This window comes from Haliotis rufescens, unplaced genomic scaffold (assembly GCF_023055435.1).
Source record: "Haliotis rufescens isolate VD_foot unplaced genomic scaffold, xgHalRufe1.0.p SCAF_15, whole genome shotgun sequence".
Taxonomy (NCBI): domain Eukaryota; kingdom Metazoa; phylum Mollusca; class Gastropoda; order Lepetellida; family Haliotidae; genus Haliotis; species Haliotis rufescens.
Window position 1 is genome coordinate 22028107 of NW_025963835.1, and position 12276 is coordinate 22040382.

The 12276-nt window shown below is 39.4% G+C and overlaps 1 protein-coding gene across 1 annotated transcript in view; it reads left to right on the plus strand.

Annotated features, from left to right (window-relative positions):
- The first annotated feature begins 1793 nt into the window (after nucleotides 1-1793).
- LOC124135193 overlaps nucleotides 1794-12276 on the plus strand; it is a 43367-nt gene continuing 32884 nt past the window's right edge. The window contains exons 1-2 of the mRNA XM_046500443.2: nucleotides 1794-2166; nucleotides 3364-4542. Of these exons, the coding sequence (XP_046356399.2) occupies nucleotides 3369-4542 (1174 nt within the window). The 5' untranslated portion in view covers nucleotides 1794-2166; nucleotides 3364-3368. The remainder of the gene's footprint in view (nucleotides 2167-3363; nucleotides 4543-12276) is intronic.

A 12276-nucleotide genomic window follows, 5' to 3' on the forward strand; every position in this document is an offset into this window, starting at 1 on the left:
ATGACATCATATTTAACTATTTGCAACTATTCTTGATATGAAGTGACGTTGCTATGTGCGGCATGTAGCATAATAGGACATTTGGTGTGAGTTCCGAGTTGGTTATTCTTCATATTACCCGAGAGACACTGCAACCCGCATGCACTCTACTTGACTCTTTTTGCTCTGTCAGTAACCAGCAGGGATTGAGGTTTAACGCTGCTTTGAGCAATATTTCAGCAATATCACGGCAGGGGACACCAGAAATGGGCTTCACACATTGTACCCTTAAGCTTGCTGTGAATCGAACCCGGGCCTGCAGCGTGATGAGCGATCGCTTTAACTACGAGGCTACCCCATCGCCCCACTACTGGGGAGATGTAGATTCTGTATACTTACCACGATGTCACCGTGACATGTGGAATTTGGCATATATGTATCTAGGTCACTCGACTATGAGTTTCACAGGAGCCATTTTGTTCTTAAGCATGTCCTTTGTCACAATCATCGACCGGAGCAGAAAATCCAGTATTGCCTACATCACATAATGTAGTTAAGTACACAAGTTCCCTGTGTGTAATTACACCTAATCAGAAAAGAACGTCCACACATATGTTGTTTACATATTCGCATTATGTCGTTATGTTGATGGGCGATAATAGAGCCCAATTATCATTATTCTAAGCAAACATAACCCTGATCATGAAAAGGGTAATTTTAGCGAAATGCTGAGAAAATGATACGTACGGCCAAAGTACAGAACTGAATTAAACACAAATACACACCTTTATAAACGGACTAACTATACGTATTGATGTCAGTAAACATGCCATTGTTAATTCCTCTTGATGTCGCCTTGACAGTTGAGAACAGTTCTTCGCTGTGGACTTTACAGGTTGGAATCCCGCATGCGAGACACGCTGTTCGTCAAATTGTGATCTAGGTAAATGATATGGAGAAAAAGAAGTTCCATCATTGAAAGATATGGATAGATATGATAGATTCAGATTAATAGGTTTGAACGTGTTCCTCAACATTACCCCTGACATTGGGCTAAGGTAGATATACAAAACCTAAAGTTCAATTATTGCAAATCGCAAATATATGTCCTCTTCTTGAACACCAATTTCGATTAACTACACCAATTAACTAAAAAATTCAAACAAAGATTGATCAACCAAGACAGATATGACATATTCAGATTATACAGTTTTTGATTTAACTGTGATATTTAGAGGTTATAATATGGCAGTTTTCATATCAAACCCCAACCCTCATATCAGCTCGAGGGCCGAAGGCCAGATGGCTGATATGGGGGTCGAGGGTTGATATGGCCTTTTTATCATATACCATGGCATAACGTTTTAACATTGTAAAATGTATCTGTTTGCCAGTGAATGCAAAACATTATATTACTGTCCACAAACGAGCAGGCGACGCACTAAGGGACATAAGTCGGGCTGATTTCGATCGTTATATCAGCACGGCCGGGTTATTACATCCCTGTGAGCCAATATGGAGATGGTCATATCACCGGGGGGTATCACAATAATCAGACCCGTGTTACACCCCTGCCGGGCTGTTATGCCTTGTCAGTGCACTTAGAACGGGCAATCGATATCAGCCCGATTGGAGTTGGTGCGTCGTCTGCTCGGCTAATATTCCCATGATAGCGTCTTCTCAACAAGATGAAAATGTTATGGATGTTTATGAATGGACACATTATTTTATGGTATATGATAAAAAGGTTATTGTATTACATATATCGGCCATCATTCATTTGGCCCTCGGGATGGCATGGGGGTTTTGGTTTGATATGAGGTGTTACATGAAAATGCCATGTAAAAACTCGAGTTTCCACTGACACTGGTAATATGAATTCATTTATCAATTTGCTGCAGCTGCGCGCATATTCGTCTACAAGAGTTTTTTGTTTTGTCTGTGCAAAAACGTGCCTGGTTGTACCCCCGACACACCACAAGGTGTGATCGAAGTACACTGTTTACAACTGACCTATTTACCATTGTATGAGACTGCACACGCCATACGAGGTAGTCAAGTATTTCAAGTTGTTATAATAACGAAAGTAGCAACTGCGCGTGTGCAGAAAGGCTTAGGTGGAGTGGTGTCTGTGTACGTGTATGTAGACGCCCCCTATAGATATCTCTCTCTGTCATTTCTCTTAAGGTAAGAAAGTTAATCAGTCTGTTGATTATGACTTGTTGCTGTGTCAGGATCACAGAACGTCTGTAATGCAGCAGCGTTTCTGTTGGAGTAGTGATTATATAAAGTTGATGTGAATGTCGAGTTACTTCCTGCTTGTTATCAACATCTGCATGATATAGGTCGCGTCAGCATTTGTTACTCAATGACAGACGCATGAAGCCTGCAATGTCGCTGTACCCATTTCTATACAGAATATAAAATTAAGGTTACATATGTTTCACAATGTCAATTGATGAGTGTTGTTAGTCCTGCCTGTCCATGTTGATGGCAACAAATACAACTTCAATCCTTAAGTTAAGTCCGGCGGATGCCATACTCCGGTGTCATTACGTTCATTGTCAGGGAATCAGTGACCTGTAAATTTTAATTTCTAGTGGTTTAAATCGCATACTTCTATCATCCGCCGGAGTTTGCCGAGAGGTGACGACGCAACGCGCAATTAAGAGAGAGGTGATGTTACGTTCACTAGAACGTGACTAGACTGGTTTTAAGACCCGTTGACATCAACACACGGATATAACAAATCTTTCTGACATTTTGATAAACCACATGATAGAACATTCAGTGAAGCTTCTTTTTCAAATTTAAGCATTTGTGTAAGACCTGCCCACTTGGTTAAGTACACACTACTTCAATATACGACATGCTGTATGTAAGTAGTGTACTGCCCTACCTTTCTATGGCATGGAGTATTTCTTTTACGAAAGTAGCTTCTGTGCATGGACATTTATTGAGTACACTCAAACTTATATATGTACGAGTTCATGCCACCGAACAGTATTCCATTTATATCACGACGTGTCTGCTTATTGTGGGAGGAAACCCACGAACACGGGTATGGTGCTGGCATACCTAAAAACATAATCATCACTCTCACATGGGTTAAACTAATACATCGCTTTACACATAGCACAAGTGATATACCCGAAAGAGAAACATGTATATGAAGAGTGGATTTCTGAATCTTAGTCTGTAACATTCGTGTGAAGGGATGAGATGCGTATGTGTAGGTGGGAGTCTATGCTTCGGGAAATTGATCACATATATAACCACTGTCTCACGACACATTCAAATTCATAATATATGTTGAAATCCATCACAATGAAAGAAATTGATTCCATTTAATTTAACATGGTCGTGATGATTATCTTTTGCCAGACATCATGTCGGATCTTGTCTCAGTGGCTGCGATCAAGGATCTTCTGACAGAGTGCCCAATATGTACAGAACACTTTGATGACGCTAAACGAATTCCCCGTCGTATGCCATGTTGTGTACAGTCCATATGTCAGCCCTGTCTGGAAACCTACAGTGGAGGTGCTGCAACCCTATCCTGCCCCATGTGTCGACAACGACATTACCTGAAAGGAGGTGTTAAATCTCTGCCCAAAGAGACTGTCATCCTGAAGACTCTGGACTACCTCAAGATCCAGAAAGGTCTCCATCTTCCATGTACAGATTGCCCTGACAAGGAAACAGCCGTAGCCCAGTGTGACAACTGTGGAACATTTTTATGTTCCCTTTGCTTAAGTGCTCATAAACGGAATACGGTATCAAAGACCCACACTATAAATACCTTTGATGAAATGAAGGGGCGACCTGTGCAGAGCTTCCGTCGTCTACATCAGTGTAGTCAGCACCAACAACCTCTACAGTTCTACTGCTACACTTGTGACAAGGTTGTCTGTGTGTCCTGCACTGTAGTGGATCACAAAGAAGGGAAGGGACACAACGTCGTGTCCGTGAATGAAGCACACCAAGGAAAGGCGAAGTCCACAAATGATGTTTTAGGAAAGATTAAGGAGAAGACAAAGAGACTTAGCAAAACGGAGTCAGCCCTTCAAAAGAAGATAGAGAACATCAAATTGTCAATGAGGGTAGCAAGCGATGATATCAATAAAATCTTTGACAACCTGACCGATAGGCTGAATCAAAGAAGAACAATCCTTCTATCAGATGTTGAGGGGAAATCTGCCGAGAATCTGAAGCTAACAGAGGAAGCCTTGGATTCGACAAGACTACTGCTGACTAAAGTGAAATCTTCATCCGAATACATGCGACAGATGCGCAGCAAAGCTGACAAGGTGGAAGATCTACTGGTAATGGGATCATCTGAGGCCTCTTTGAACTCCATGTTGAAGGAGTCACCACAGGAAATACCCTTTGACAGGACTGGAGTCAGCTTTGTTCAAGCAAACGTAAAACATCTTCAGGATACTATCAAGGTGGCAGGAATGGTCAGATCAGTCACGTTCTCCCCAACAAAGAGGCCGAATGGTATGCCAGATACTGCAGCATTCAACGCCATCACACTGGAACCTGCAGAGTTCCCTACAGGTAGGTAGTAAACTATTATATATTGTTCATCTATTTATCATTTGTGCAGCTACCTCCTATGTATGGAATCCTAGAAGGGACATTGTCGCGTTGTCACACTGTCACATTGTCGCCCTTACAAAAACAAGCAAAAGATGTCAAAATTAACCAAAGCGCAAGAATGCAAGAATACAACAATGAGACATTTTGGCTATTTGTCACATTGTCACATCATCGTATTGTTGCGCTTTGAACATATTTTACCAAAGGTCGACAATGCAACATTTTTCAATTTGAAAAGATGTCGCGTTGTCGCCCACCAAAACTGTGTGAAAAGGGCGTTAAAATGCGCGACAACACGACAATGCAACATATTGTTTTTGTTCATATATCGTTCATATATCGTTATTGTCTGTGTCGTTTTTCATAAATCTTATGTGTCTTCAGAGCAAGAAACAACGTTTCTATTTAATTTAAGTCTGATCTCTGACATTTTCTCAAATCGATGGCACTGTCGTTCGCGTCTCTTACAAATGTGAGTGAGTGAGTGAATGAGTATGGTTTTACGTCGCTTTTAGCAATATTCCAGCAATATCACGGCGGGGGACACCAGAAATAAGTTCATACATTGTACCCATGTCGGGAATCGAACACGGCTCTTCAGCGTGACGAGCGAACGCTTCAACCACGAGTCTACCCGACCGCCCCCTTACAAATGTAGAAGTACCAAACAACTGTTATCGTGGAATTGAACCCCAGCACCATATACTCAGGGATTTCCTGACACGCTGTGAAATAACTGTCATTTAGTTTAAAGCGGCGTTAAACCAGAGGTCACGTTAGTCACGGGGACTCCTTGGATGGGTGGCTGTGTTCGGCTGCTCGGCTCCTGAGAGTTTCTAGGTCTTCGGTCCTGCCCAACACTGAAGCACATGCACATGTGGTGCCTCTTAGGGCAAGTGACTTTGTTTACGATGAATTCACTGTGCAGAGTGACTTCCCCTAGGCGTGCCAGAACCTTTTGATCATGGGTTCGAATTCCCAGTTCTTTCTGATTAAGTGTCTTCATTTTTTACCTAAATCACTTCCGGCTTTTCTCCCGCATCAAGCTGACACGCCATGACATAACTGAAATACTGTTCAGAGCGGCGTTAAACAATACTGCATCACGAATTTCACAATAATGTTTTAGCAATGTCAATGATTTTTTTATATCCTACAATTTTTAATATTGCCACTTACAATACATTGACTATGCACGTATATTGTTCAACGTGATCATGATCATGACGACGAGTGTCCTGAGCCAAGCCAGCTGCAGTTTGTCCAGGGCACCAATTGTGCTCCCTTTCTTGATGATCCATTTCTTCATGCACTTTCTGGGTGATAAAATATAATATAAATATAAAATATAGACAAGTGAATTTGGCCAAGATGTTTTAGTTAAGCATCAGTCATATCGATGATCTGATATCATTCAATGGTGGTGAAAATCCGATTCCCTTCCACTGATATACCCACCGGAAGCAGAAATGGAAGGGGCGGGTTAACACAGACTCATCTGTTTCATATTTAGATCTATGCATAAAGTTTCAGTGTGACACAAATATCTCAACAAGGCTGTATGACAACAGGGGTGATTCCAACTTTCCAAAAGTGAACTTCCCCTTTGTGACGAGCAGTATTCCAGCAGCTACTTTTCATCAGTTTTATCTTACAGTGGAGCATGTTCTTTCTCCGGAGATTTCTTAGAGCGTCAAACGACACTTGCTCAAAAGTTGTGATCTGTTTCTGATGTTTCTGAAAGCTGTTACATAATAATATTCTATATCCAATACTATCTTAACGTACCTTAATACCTTTATAATGCCTTAATTTACAAGACTCATCAATTCTCATCTGGATACTCTTTTTACAACCCAACAAGGGGGCACGGGTGGCCCAGTCGTCTAAGTCGCTGCGATTCGCTGTGCAGAGTTGCGTCCCCTGGACACGCCAGAAACCTATGATTGTGGGTTCGAATCCCGGTTCGCCCCGATTATGTTTCTAGGTTTGTCAGCACCATACCCGTGCTCGTGGGTTTCACCGAAGTCGTAAACGTCTGAGACCTGCATCACTTCGGGCTTTCCTGCCACATTAAGCTGACACGCTGTGATATAACTGGAATACTGTTAAAAGCGGCGTCAAACCCAACTCACTCACTCACTCACTACAATCCAACAAACAATTAACATCACCAATATTCTGCTCGTGCGCATGCAAACGTATCCAAATCAATAAATGTCGCGTAAATGTTTAACATGAGTTATGAGTTATGAATTCTACCACATTCATCCAGCTCCTTCATTGTGAATAACACTGTCAGGGATATCTGTCATCATTCATTCTAATCGGTTTACACCAGCATTTAACACTCTTCATATGATAATCCACATGCACATCATATCTGTTTTACATTTAATATCTTATTCGTACACAAATCACCTGCATATAGTAAATGTAATTGGTCAATGAATTTCTCTGCAACAAAACATTCCTCTTTCTGTCATAGACTGTAATTCAAGGTTAAACGTCGTAAAGGGACTCAACATTCAGACTTGTCGAACGCTGGTCAGTGATTCGAAATAATCTGAAAGAGGTTTTTGATGTCCTGACAGCACACTGGATCTTGGAGTATAGATCCTTCAAAACCACCAATCAACGACCGTTGATTTCATTTTCAGTAGTAAATACGAGATGAGCTTCCATTTGATCGAATCGAACACTTTTCGGAAATGAACAAACAAACAATAAAATCTACCTCGACGTTTAGAGAGATACGTTTGTGCTTAACACTGTAAAGTGAATATATTGTCAATTGTACTCCATCTGCTTCGAAATCCGGCCGGAGCTTCAGAAATCGTTTCCTAAGTTTCCGCAAAAGTCTTGAGCCGTTCATTTAATATTGTTGTTATCAACTTTCCAAATACATCCACCTTATCAACTTTCCAAATACATCCACCAGCGTTTTTCCTCTATAACTATAGACAAGATTAATATTATCTTTCTCATGCACGGGAAGTATTATACCCTTTGCCCACTCGTAAGGGAATACGCCGTTATGCATAATCCTATGAAAAACTATTTTTAAATGTGATATGATTGAAGTGCTGCAACATTTCACAATTTCGGGAAAATTCCATCCGGTCCTGCCGATTTACCCAATTTCAAGTTATGTATTACTGGTCATACTTCTTCTTCAGTTACATCAGCATTCAGGAGATTATTCATACCATCATCATTTCAGTAATTGCACTCTTTAATAGAATGGCTGGTGATAAAATCTTGTGCCGCATGTAGATTGTCCCCTTCCACATGTATATCCCTTAAATTAAACCAATGCTGGAAATATTTTGTCTGTTGCACATTGCTAATACCTGGGCTGCCTGTCACAGAAGGTGAAGAAATAATATTGTTGACAAGTGTCCAAAAGGATATTTCATTCTTGCTATTGCGAAATAAACTAGGTGTGGAAACGAACACTTTGCTCGGAAAACTGTACTTGTTGAAATGTAAACAAAGCAAAATTCAGATTTTACACTCTCCCATTTTGGGGATCAATTCGTCTAATTGATCAGGGAAATTCAACAGAAATCGTAAACGTTTCCGTCCTGTGTTACGCCATGACTGACGCAAAGTCGCGCACAACGACGACGGTAGTTATCTGACACATTCTCTTGGTTACATTCGAAAACATAAAAACAAATAACAGTACGCAGATAATCTGATTGTTTCTGATTACTTACATTACTGGGCGGTCGGGTAGCCTAGTGGTTAAAGCGTTGGCTCGTTGGCTTCGATTCCCGACATGGGTACAATGTGTGAAGCCCATTTCTGGTGTTCCCCGCCGTGATATTGCTGGAATATTGCTAAAAGCGGCGTAAAACCACACTCACTCACTCACTCACTTACATTACTGATGAATGCGCCAATGCGATCATGAGAACAGACAAAATGCATCGATTCGATGCTAATAACGTGCGATTTTAGGGTGTGTAAGAAACAGAATTCTGCACTGATGCCTGTCAGATACCATTTTTCTTACAACTCGTTGTTTCAAAGCGTATCTAACGAGCGAAAGCGTTTTGAAAAAACTCATTGTAAGATAAATGGTATCTGACAGGCAATCGTGTAGTATTCTCTGTATATCTGATGATACATTATTATCCTCGTCCGTCGCCCGGTTAGCCGTTGCACTATGGGCCGTATTTACTTCCAATGACATAACGCATGGAAAATGATCCGACACCATGTTCGTACAGTACTGTGGTAAATTAGTCACTTGAACATAAACGGTAATCAACCAGACTTGCTTCGTCTCCTTTAAAGGAGCACTGATCTACAACAATTCCCCGGGTCTGATTGTTGCCTTTGTTGTTGTGTTTTACTGTAAGTACCCGGGTGATATCCCAGAAATCTCGACTAGTTGGCGACCTGTGCTGCGCCAACAGTAAGCGCATTTGTCGCTTTTATTTAATATTTCACCTGAGTATTGCTCATTCTATCGTTTGTAAATGTTATATCTATTTGACACATCTTTACAATCACCTTTCAATGATCGGCCAATTGATCAGTGATGACAAAGGCTTTAAATAACCAGAGGTTTATTAACAACTTCGGAAATATCTCCCGTCACGTTTATCGTGTCGGCCATTTTGACGTATTGTACTTGATGTAAATGTATTACGACGCTCTGTCATTGTGATTGACTTACTGAGGCAATTCTTTAACAGATCTTCTCATCTACTGAGGATATTGTTTGGAATACATTTCTTATAAACAGACTAAAAGGGATGTTCCTCGCTTTTGGGGGAACAATTTTATTCCGGGATGGCCTATTAAAGCTAGTAGTAAGTGATGGCACCATGCGTGTATATGATCTGTTATTATATGTGTTTAAATTACGGTTTTGGGCGTTAATAAAAAACACTGACGCAAGTATATTCTAATCAAATCAATTGGATAATTGAAGCTGTCTGGTTCCCCGGGTATGCTGCGCTGGCGCTACACTGACCCAGGCAATGACTGCACAATGGCCGCCTCCACTAGACGAACAAACATGGCGGACACGCCATGTATTTACTATAGAAAAACGCTAGAACGGGTGGTTAAATACTTGTCTTAGCATTTTCATGAATGCTCTTGCAATGTATATGTCACGAGAATAACGTCCGTTGTTACTTTTAGAGAAGGAAAACATTATTTAAGCTGTTTCGAGACTCGAAAGTGTTCGTCACATCGGTGAAATCGGACACACACCACATTTTCAACAGTGACATGTGCGTTAATATTTCGTGTCAGCTCACTGTTATCACGAAATCGTATACATGATGCGATCTTCATTTTGAAAATTTGATGAAGTAAATATCGCCGATTATGCCCCGTATTTTCCCATTGTGAAATGGTGGTTTAGCGGAATTATTGAACGCCCGGTATCCTTAACAATTGTGTTTAATGATAGGGTCTGTCATTGGTTCCGATATTTGGCCTCTGGATTTTATTTACATGACAATTCATTTAATTAGACATTTGTTTTCTTATTACACAATGAAATTGATCATAAATATATCTAATAATTTTGGAATCATATTGGATTAATGTCGGGTCTGAATGGGATAATAATAAAGAATATGATCATAATTAATTTGGTACAGTGGCATACACATCCATGAGTATTCTATATGATGCAATATAGCCACTGGGGAATCCGTGTACAGAACAACATATAGAACTGTGCATACCATTATTACTGAAATAGTTATGATTATAATTACCATGTTAGATGAAATATATGTGTACGAAATTATCTACAAATAAACGACTCAATAAAAGAGGTTAAGTTACATTATTGTTCAAGCAAAGGACAAAAACCCAGCATGATCATAAAGGACCACTCGCTAATTAGGTTCTTGTTTACTTAAGAGCAGAGTTGGCCATGTTAGATGATATAACCAAAATCCAGGCGCTCCGGCGGGGGACTAACTGGTCTTGTTATTGTGTGGTATGAGCTGTGACATAGACCCAAGAGAATAATGTAAAAAGTGAGACCAACTCAAGTCTATAATGATTGGGAATGTCTAGATTTCAACAGCTTTAGTCTGAAATTAAGAAATGTTCTGTGCTCCTTTTTAATTGCATTATTTTCATTTTGTAGACATGGATAGACCAACCAGGAAAGAAATTGATGGAATATTAATATCACATGTTACCACTGATCCAGTCAAATTCATCACATAATAATATATTAGTATTTGATATCACGACATTTGATTATTAGGACATGATCATGTACATGTTCACTGTAGTAATGTACATACTAGTCAACTTGATTATAATTTTTATTATAGTGTAGCGCGGCATCAACGATTACTATATCATCCTCACTTGTCATTGATGTATTGACATCGAACAATGGACGACAATTCGAAATTCTTATTTGAGCTATAAATAGCTTCAATAGGGACAGTACCGGTGTCAGTACAATTTTCGTAGTTAAAAATATGTATCCACAAAATATAATCTGAAGCAGCCAAGAACAATATTTTTATTAACGCTTACTTTCATGGATAGAATTGAGGTAATCTAGGCTTGACAAATAGTTCTAGACTTGATTTGGATTCCTTTTAAATTTATTCTCCATGGACTGGGAGACGTACAAGAGCGACAGTATCGCATGGAGAACTGGAGAACTGGGTCAGTGTAATCGGATATGTTGTGGAGTTTCGGGTTTGGGCTATTTGCTGAATAGAACAAGGGCTCACGAACATGGGCACAATGTAGAGATTAAACCATTAGCACCTCTGTTTATATAGGATATGTCATTGTGATTTGAAATCTCTTTTGAACAATTGCGAGTTATTGTATACTCTGTATTCTTTCGTTATGGTAGAATATATATTTTCTATGTTGCTTGTTGAATTATCCACAAATAATGAGAACTACAATGTAAACCTCTCTCTGGAGATATACAATCATTCTACTGAAGGGCATATCTGACTAATCGACTAATATTTCTTTCTTAAATACTGTCCGTTACAGGAATTCTCATAATTATATTATACTTTGTATAGTTTAAAAGTCAAATAATGGTAAATTGTGTATCTTTCTACATTTTGAATTCATTATAATTTCTGCAATAAAACCTTAACATCAGATAGTGATGTAAACGAATATGATCTATACAGTGATAAATGAATTATTAATTTCGTGTTATGAATTAAATAAACTGAAATATGATAGTAAAATCAAATTATTTTAATCTGTTCGTGTGAGAAGGTAACGATAGATCTAGGCAACTCACTAACGTAACCATTTGTGAAAAAATCAAATATTCAAAGTTTAGGGGTTTGAACATGTACATTGAATGACAGACAAGAAAGCAACGCAATAATTAAATTATGAATCAAATTATGTTATAAATACAACAAAATATATAGAAAATATAAGTTTAATATATCATTGTTGGAAGGTGTTTAATAATGGTTTTTGTTTGAGTGTTTGTTGTTAAACGCCGCACTCAGCAATATACCAGGTATATGACGGTGGTTCGTAAATAATCCAGTCTGGACCAGACAATCCAGTTATCATCATCAAGAGCATGCATCAACCAAGTCAGCGAGCCTGACCACCCGATAATGTAAGTCGCCTTTGTACAAGCATGGGTTGTTGAAGGCCTATATTCTTCACGGGTATGTTTTTAATAATAAGGTACAATGA